This window comes from Triticum aestivum, chromosome 5D, assembly GCF_018294505.1.
Source record: "Triticum aestivum cultivar Chinese Spring chromosome 5D, IWGSC CS RefSeq v2.1, whole genome shotgun sequence".
Classification (NCBI taxonomy): domain Eukaryota; kingdom Viridiplantae; phylum Streptophyta; class Magnoliopsida; order Poales; family Poaceae; genus Triticum; species Triticum aestivum.
The window spans coordinates 441,480,930-441,489,733 of NC_057808.1; the positions used below are offsets into that span (position 1 = coordinate 441,480,930).

Consider the following 8,804-nt stretch of genomic DNA (forward strand, 5'->3'; position numbering starts at 1 on the left):
TTCAATAAAGGAAAAAGGTTGCTACCGTGAAAACATTCAGTCTGATTTTCCATCCTCTCTTGAGTCTTAGCAGGACACTAGCAAACGATTTTTTGGTTTTCAGCCGGGTTTTTTAAATAATGAAGATTTTTACAAATTTTAAGATGCGAATAATTTTCTACCGTTTTGATTTTTTATGGAAAACACAAACATTTTTTTAAATTCTGAACATTTTTAAAATTCCAAAATAATTTTAAAAACTTGAACATTCTTAGCAAAAAATCAAACAAAATTTGAGATTTCTGAACATTTTTTTAAAGAAAACAAGGAAAAATGTAAAAGGCCAGACAGGAACCTTCCAGAAGAGTCCCAAAACCAGGATTGCTATAGCAGGCAGCTAGCTAATGGACCAGCCCAACTCACCTTGGCTCGATGTGTCCTTCTGTGAATCGCGAGCAATTTGATGTAATGAGCGTCAAATAGGGTCCGCCCCTCCCTCCCTCCACACAATCAAGAGAAAGATGATTACACATGTTGGAAACTTGAGCAGATTTTGAGAACTCACTTAGCATTAAAGCTTAGTTTATACTCCCTCCGTCCCATAATATAAGAGCGTTTTTGACACTACTAGTGTCAAAAACGCTCTTATATTATGGGACGGAGGGAGTACTTTATAGCACCAATCTGAGGGAAAACAGGCCATCTGTCCAGCTTCAAACGTACGTGAGGTGCCCCTTCCTGTGCGATTGTAAAATGCAAGAAACAATGAGTGTGATAGAGGGAAAATAATGGCATGCCTTCATGTAAGAAAAGGCTAGTAGATGCACTTATATCCACACCTGACATTGATTGGACATGAATGGTTCAACCGAAGATCACGATAGAAGATTCGGAACTGGGTCCCGGTCATTACAAGGCAAGCAGGCCAAGTCCTGATTGCTGATGGTTCCGACAATACACAACACAAATTTCTTCCTCATGTTCATTGATCACTGAAACTGATTGATAGCTACAGACACTACTATTTCTGAATGTCCGTTGTGCAGATTCCTTCTTTCCTTTTCGCGACATAATCGTCCCCTTCGTGTTACTACTCTTACTTGACCCTTCGTTCGGCGGATACTGTGAGGACGCATTCACTGCGATGCGACTGAAGGAGAGGAATTTCCAACCTCTCGCGTCAAGCAATTCACCGTATACATTCCCTGGGCTTCCTTTCTAGCCTTGCACAGAAATAACACAATGGCCACAGCAACACGATCTGCCCCGGGTGCAGCCAGCTGCCTTCTAATCGTCCTAGCAACCACCACCCTGTCCATGGCCACCTCCTCTTCCTATGCCGGAGAAACATCCAGCAGGAGCTGCATCGCGGCTGAGAGGGCGGCGCTGCTCTCCTTCAAAACCGGCATGACAAGTGACCCTGCAAAACGACTGGACTCCTGGAGAGGCCATGACTGCTGCCAGTGGAGCGGGGTCACTTGCAACAACCGGACAGGCCACATCGTCGAGCTCAGCCTCCGCAATGCCTTCATCAAAGATGATACGAATTTTGTTTGGTGCATGCCTCATGGGGAATCCGGCGGATTGGAGGGGAAGATAAGTTCTTCTTTGCTTGCTTTACAACACTTGAAGCATCTTGATCTAAGTGGAAACAACCTCGGGGGGGTAGGTGTGACCATACCAAAATTCTTAGGCTCCATCAAGAGCTTGACATATCTGAACCTTGCTTGCATGAATTTCGATGGGGGAGTGCCACCTCAACTTGGTAACCTCTCTAGGTTGCTCCACCTTAACCTTGAGGCCACTGTTTTCTCTCATACTCTTTTGCATTCTGATGACATATCATGGTTATCTCGCCTTGGTTTACTAAGATCCCTTGACATGAGTGGAGTGAACCTCAGCACTATTCCTGATTGGGTTAGGGTGGTCACCATTGTTCCTTCTCTGGAAGTCCTTCAACTCAGTCAATGTGGACTCAGTTTACAACATGAACCCAGACTGCATTCAAATCTGAGTTCACTTCAGGTGCTTGATCTATATGGCAACAGAATTGACACGTTGAATCCAACCTACTGGTTCTGGGATGTCCTCATCATCAAGGAACTTGACCTTTCAAGTAACAAAATAGTTGGCCAACTTCCAGATGCAATCGGAAACATGACATCTCTTCAGACACTGAGGCTAGGTGACAATTACCTCTCAGGTGTAAAATCTGAACTGTTCGGAAACTTGTGCAACCTCAGCTGGCTAGAGCTGTGGTCAAATGAGATCGACCAGGATATGTCAGATTTTATGGAGGGGTTTCCGGTGTGTACAAAGAGTAAATTGCGGTCCCTAGATCTGTCTGCTACCAACCTTACTGGCAGGATTCCAAGCAGTATTAAGCAGTGGAAAAATTTAAGTGATCTTCAACTCTCTGAGAGTAGGCTTGTGGGATCAATACCTTTGGGAATTGGCAAGATGACTAATCTACGGTCATTGATTCTAAACAACAACCAGTTGAATGGTTCTGTATCAGAGGAACATTTTGCAAATCTAGTGAACTTGATGGAACTGAGTTTATCTCACAACCCTGTACACATCACTATCAGCTCAAACTGGATCCCCGCATTTAACCTGGAAGTGGCTGATTTTGCAAATACCAAAATGGGACCTCACTTTCCATTGTGGCTTGAAGGACAGAAGGATATTTTCGAACTTGACATTTCAGATACAGGCATAGTTGATCTTGTCCCTGATTGGTTTTGGACTGTACTCTCCAATGTCAGCTATGTAAATATCTCTTGTAATCAAATAAGTGGTCGGCTGCCAGCAACACTGGAATTTATGACTTCTGCAGAAATGCTTGACCTCAACTCAAATGACTTCACAGGTTTGCTGCCACTGCTACCAGAATCGTTATTGTTCTTAGATATCTCCAGGAATTCTTTATCGGGACCACTTCCCCAGGACTTTGGAGCTCCAATGCTTAGAGAGCTTGTATTGTTCGCAAACCATATCAATGGAACAATTCCAATATATATATGTCAACTGCAGTATATGAGAGTGTTGGATCTTTCAGAAAACCTTCTAGTAGGACAACTTCCCCAATGTTCAAAAGGCAGAGATGATAAGGAAGAACTGAACACAACAGTAGATCCCGGAAACAGGCAATTGTCGGCTCTGATCTTGCACAGCAACAGCCTGTCTGGCGAATTCCCTGAATTCTTGCAATACAGTCCCCTTTTGACACTACTTGATCTTTCCCACAACAAGTTCGAAGGAGAGCTACCAACGTGGACATCAGGGAAATTGCCATATTTGTCTTTTTTGTTGTTACGGCATAATATGTTCTCTGGTTCTATTCCACTTGAGCTAACAGAGCAAGTACATCTCCAATTCTTGGACATTGCAAATAATAGAATATCAGGAGCTATACCTCGTGGTTTGGCCAACTTAAAAGCAATGGCTCAATATAGCAAAATAAGATCTGATAACCCCTTGGAGAGCAAGTTCGGAGGTACAGGAGTAGACAACCACATTGCAGCAATAAAATATGATGACAGCCAACAAATAGTAATGAAAGGTCAACAACTTTATTACACCAGTGCAATTGTATATATGGTTGGCCTTGATTTCTCCTGCAATAATCTACTTGGAGAGATTCCAGAAGAAATAGCATCCCTTTTTGGGCTGAAGCTTCTGAATGTTTCCCATAATCAGTTCACTGGAAAGATTCCAGACAAGATTGGCCTGCTGCGAGGATTGGAATCTCTTGATCTCTCATTCAACGAGCTTTATGGTGAAATTCCGTGGAGTCTGACAGATATAACAACACTGAGCCACTTAAATCTGTCCTATAACAATCTTTCTGGAAGAATACCCTCGGGAAGTCAGCTACAGACACTTTCTGATTCAGAATCCATGTACATCGGCAACAACTATCTATGTGGGCCTCCTCTATCCATGAGCTGCTCACGACCCGAGGTGACTGAAGATCACCATGAAGGTAACAATACAAATAACAGAGATTTGTATCTCGGGCTGGCTGCAGGGTTTGTCGCGGGACTTTGGATGGTCTTTGTCATCTTCTTATTCGTGAAGACCTGGAGGGTTGCCTACTTCCAACTGTTAGATAATCTCTACAAGGCAAGATGCAATTGTCTGTGGCCAAAATATCCACAAACTGCTGGTGCTTCACTGAAGACTGGACCCTAAAGAGAGACTAGCTTGGGCTTTCTGATTCTCCTCCTATCTTCTGCTCTTGATCCATGCTTGTATTCCCGCATTTCACTTGTACTCCAGGAGGGTTAAGTATTTGATGGACTGTTGCTTCTTGCTGCTTGTCGTCATAAAGCAAGACAAAATATGATGAAGCGAGACAAGATCCAGAGTATAGATATCAAAGACTTGCCTTTGTAACAGAACTTGCATTCATGAAAGATAGGAAGTCTGCCAAATTGTGAACTTGCATATATAAGCATAGCCATGCATTGTCGGTTGATTTGATCAGTTATCCTTCCGCACACGACCGAATCGCAGAACCTTTGGTGCTATAGGTAGGTAGCTCTGCACGAAGCCTGGGCATTTCGTCGAACAGCTGTCGGGCATATATACCAGTACCACCAGCCGACCGCTGCTGGTCAGAGCTGACAACCTCCCCCAATCTCTGCGTCGCTGGCGGCCGCGCCAGGACTACTGCAGCGTCCGGAGGAAGCACGGGAGGAGAAGTGGAGGTGCGGAACGCGGAGCCGCCGGAGGAGGGGATGTGGACGAGGAGCGAGGCTTTTTTTCCCCTCCCTGCGTTTCGTTACCCACGGGCCATGGCGATGTGAAGAGGTGCCGCGAGTTGGACCGGCCCAGGCGCGCAGAAAACAATAGCTTCATTTTTTGTTTTGTTCCTTTTTTCACGTTTTTTGTTTTTCTTTATTTTTTTACTTTTGTTTATTTATACGTCTAAATACTAAATATTCTAAATAAATATATTACGAAAATGACTCTACACAAAACATTTGAAAAATGTTGACCAAGAATTTGAAAAATGTTAAACGTGTATAGAGAAAATGTTTATCACGTATACGCAAAACTTATACAAAAAATAAAATGAGTATGAAACAAAAAAATTGCGGGGGAATATAGGATATTTAAGGGGTTAGTGTTTAAGATTGACTATGAGAAAGCTTATGATAAAGTTAATCTAGACTTCTTGTATGAGCTGCTGGTTATTAGAGGCTTTGGCCCAAGATGGATAGGATGGATTAGGAATATCACTCAAGGTGGCTCTGTTGGAGTTAAACTTAATGGGGAGGAAAGTGACTTCTTCCTCACTGACAAAGGGCTGAGACAGGGGGACCTTGCAGCACCTCTGCTCTTCAACCTGGTAGTGGATGTGTTCTCTAGGATGCTGGTTAAAGGGGGTGCAATCTGGGCTAATCCAGGGGCTATGTCATGAGTTAGTCCCGGGGGAGTAGTATGTTTACAATATGCTGATGATACCTTACTTTTCCTAGAAAAAAAATACTAAGTAGCTCTGAACCTAAAGTGGATTTTGACCTGTTTTGAACAAGTCTCTGGGATGAGATTTAACTATCATAAAAGTGCTTTGGTCCCAATTAATATAGAAGAAGTAGAGATGAAGGAGTTTATTGATATTTTTCAATGTGTGATGGGGGGATTCCCAATTAAGTATCTGGGGATCCCTCTTCATTTTGATAAGCCTAGTAGGTAAGATCTCCAATTCCTTATTGATAAGATTTTAGCTAGGATTGTTGGGTGGAGAGGAAAACTCCTCTCTTACCTAGGGAAAATCACTTTGATCAAATCTTGCTTAGCTAGTATTCCTTTATACTTGTTGTCCTTTTTTAAGTTTCCCAAATGGGCCCTCAAAATGGTCAACTCACACATGGCTAACTGTCTGTGGAGTGATAGTGAAGGTGCCCACAAATTGCATCTTGCCAATTGGGCCTACATTTGCATGAAAAAGGAATTTGGTGGGATGGGGGTGCTTAATCTGCAAGATATGAATGTGTGCCTATTGGGTTCTTGGGTTAAGAGATATATAGCTGGGGAGGGTTCCCTGTGGAGAAAAATAGTTGATAGTAAATATAATACCAGAAATCCAAATATCCTATGCTGACATGATTCCCATCCTTCTCGGTTTTGGAAAAGTTTCCTCTGGGCTATCCAAGCTGTTAAGATTGGATATAAATAGCATGTTCGGAATGGGAATCTGGTGAGGTTTTGGGAGGATACCTGGCATGGAAATGCCCCTCTGGCAACCCAATTCTGGAACCTATATATGTTAGGGAATGAGAAAAATAGGACTATCTCTGACCTTTGGGATGGTGAAAGGATCGATATAGTTGACTAGAGGGGGGCTGAATAGGCAACTAACAATTTTTAGCTTTTCTTTACCAATTTAAACTTTGCATCAAAGTAGGTTGTCTAGATATGCAACTAGGTGAGCAACCTATATGATGCAACAACAATAAGCACACACGCAAGCAAGAGATAAAGCACAAATAAGCTTGCACAAGTAAAGGCACGAGATAACCAAGAGTGGAGCCGGTGAAGACGAGGATGTGTTACCGAAGTTCCTTCCCTTTGAGAGGAAGTATGTCTCCGTTGGAGCGGTGTGGAGGCACAATGCTCCCCAAGAAGCCACTAGGGCCACCGTATTCTCCTCACGCCCTCACACAATGCGAGATGCCGTGATTCCACTATTGGTGCCCTTGGAGGCGGCGACCGAACCTTTACAAACAAGGTTGGGGCAATCTCCACAACTTAATTAGAGGCTCCCAACGATACCACGAAGCTTCACCACAATGGACTATGGCTCCGCGGTGACCTCAACCATCTAGGGTGCTCAAACACCCAAGAGTAACAAGATCCACAAGGGATTAGTGGGGGATTCAAATTTCTCTTGGTGAAAGTGTAGATCGGGGCCTTCTCAACCAATCCTTAGAGAATCAACAAGTTTGGTTGGCTAGGGAAGGAGATCGGGCGAAAATGAAGGTTGGAGCAACAATGGAGCTTGGAGGTAGAAGAGGTGGTCAACTAGAGGAGGAAGACACCCCTTATATAGTGGAAGAACAAATCCAACCGTTATCCACCAACTCAGCCTGCGCAGCGCGGTACTACCGCACCTGAGGCACACGGTACTACCGCATCTGAGGCGCGGTACTACCGCAGGGGCACGCGGTACTACCGCAGGGCCCCGCGGTACTACTGCCCACGCAGCAAAGACCAGAACAGCCACACATGCACTAAAGCATAGGGCGGTACTATTGCTGGCGCGGTACTACCGCTCCCCCTTGCGGTACTACCACAAGGCAGGGGCTGTCCAGGGATGGGAAGGCACGGATATAAAAAATTACATTCGTGGCTACTTCCGCAGAGTTGGAGTCGATGCAAAAACCCGACGCGGTAGTACCGTAAGCCAGCAGCGGTACTACCGCGCGAGGCGCAGATGTAAAAAATTACATCTGCCCCTTACTGCCGCGTACTTGCGGAACTAAGTCGGAGACCACGGTACTACTGCTTACTAGAAGCGGTACTACCGTGGGCCCTTGCGGTACTACCGCACCAGCGGGCGGTACTACCGCTCTAAGGAGCAGTACTACCGCAAGCCCTAGTTCAGCAGGCAAGAGCAATATTTGCATAGACAAGGAAAACATAGGATACTCCAAAGGCTAGAGGAAAGGAGGTGCAAAGGAAGATGTGTACGTGATGAATCCACCCAACCTTTCCAACGCGGACCCCCTCTTAATAGTACGGCTTCCCTACGACTCAATACCACGGAAAAGAAACAAAGAGAAACGCCGTCTTCTATAGCCTTCGAGGGGAACCCAATCATCTTGTGTCTAGTCAATATATCTGAAATATTCGATGCACATGATTAGTCCGCAAAAGCATTGTCATCAATCACCAAAACCAACTAAGGGTTAAAAATGCCCTTACAATCTCCCCCTTTTTGGTGGATTGATGACAACACAGGATTTGCACGAGGGTATAACGCAAAGAGCAAGGGCAAACCCCAAGTCTCTAAAATATAGACGGGCTCCCCCTAGATGTGTGCTATCTCGATGAGTGCTTTGGACTGCACGGCACACATACTAGGATCAACACTCCCCCTATATTTTATAGACATGGCATATCTTGCAATAAGGCTAAAGCTAAGCAAGATAGACAGGAGCATAATGTAATAAGCACAAGATAGAATAAGCTCACTACGGTACGATAGAGTGCATATGTCTTACACCATATGATAGAAGGTCTCATGAGCACAAACCAAAGCAAACCAAAGCAAACGAAATAAACGAAGTTCAACTGACCCAAACACGACACAACTCGCAAATCCTACACTCTCTCCCCCTTTGGCATCGAGACGCCAAAAAGGCAGAGAGGACACCTACAGCAATAGTGGTAGCTCAAGCGGAGTAGTCACTTGCACGCTCCTCGTCAGACTCTGCAGCTGGGACGGACTCCTCCTCAGACTCGGTCCACCGATAACCCTGCTTGTGCAGCCATTCTGCCTCTGGGGTGATGTTCACCTCTGACCCGCTAGATATGTTCTCGCCAAAGGTCCTGAAAATCCGCTTGTCGCGGCGGCGAGTCTCCTTGGAAGCCACATGGGTCTGGTACTGCCCCTTTGCTTGCATACAGAACAGCATCTTCATCTTGTTCTTCAGTCGCTTAGCCCAAGAAGGCTCAGAGGTGGGAAGGATGTAACCCTCAGAGTTGTCCTCGTTTGCTGCCTCCTCCTCATCCTCATCTACATCCACGTCCATGGCAGCCGCAGTATCAGCGCGAGAGGTAGTGTTGGCCCACCGAGGCTTGATACGGAG

The 8,804-nt window shown here is 45.0% G+C and overlaps 1 protein-coding gene across 1 annotated transcript; it reads left to right on the forward strand.

Annotated features, from left to right (window-relative positions):
• The first annotated feature begins 1,151 nt into the window (after positions 1–1,151).
• On the forward strand, positions 1,152–4,418 carry LOC123122534 (receptor-like protein EIX2). Its single transcript, XM_044542732.1, has one exon. It carries the CDS (start codon positions 1,222–1,224, stop codon positions 4,174–4,176), a length of 2,955 nt encoding a protein of 984 aa, XP_044398667.1. The 5' UTR covers positions 1,152–1,221; the 3' UTR covers positions 4,177–4,418.
• Positions 4,419–8,804: the final 4,386 nt, after the last annotated feature.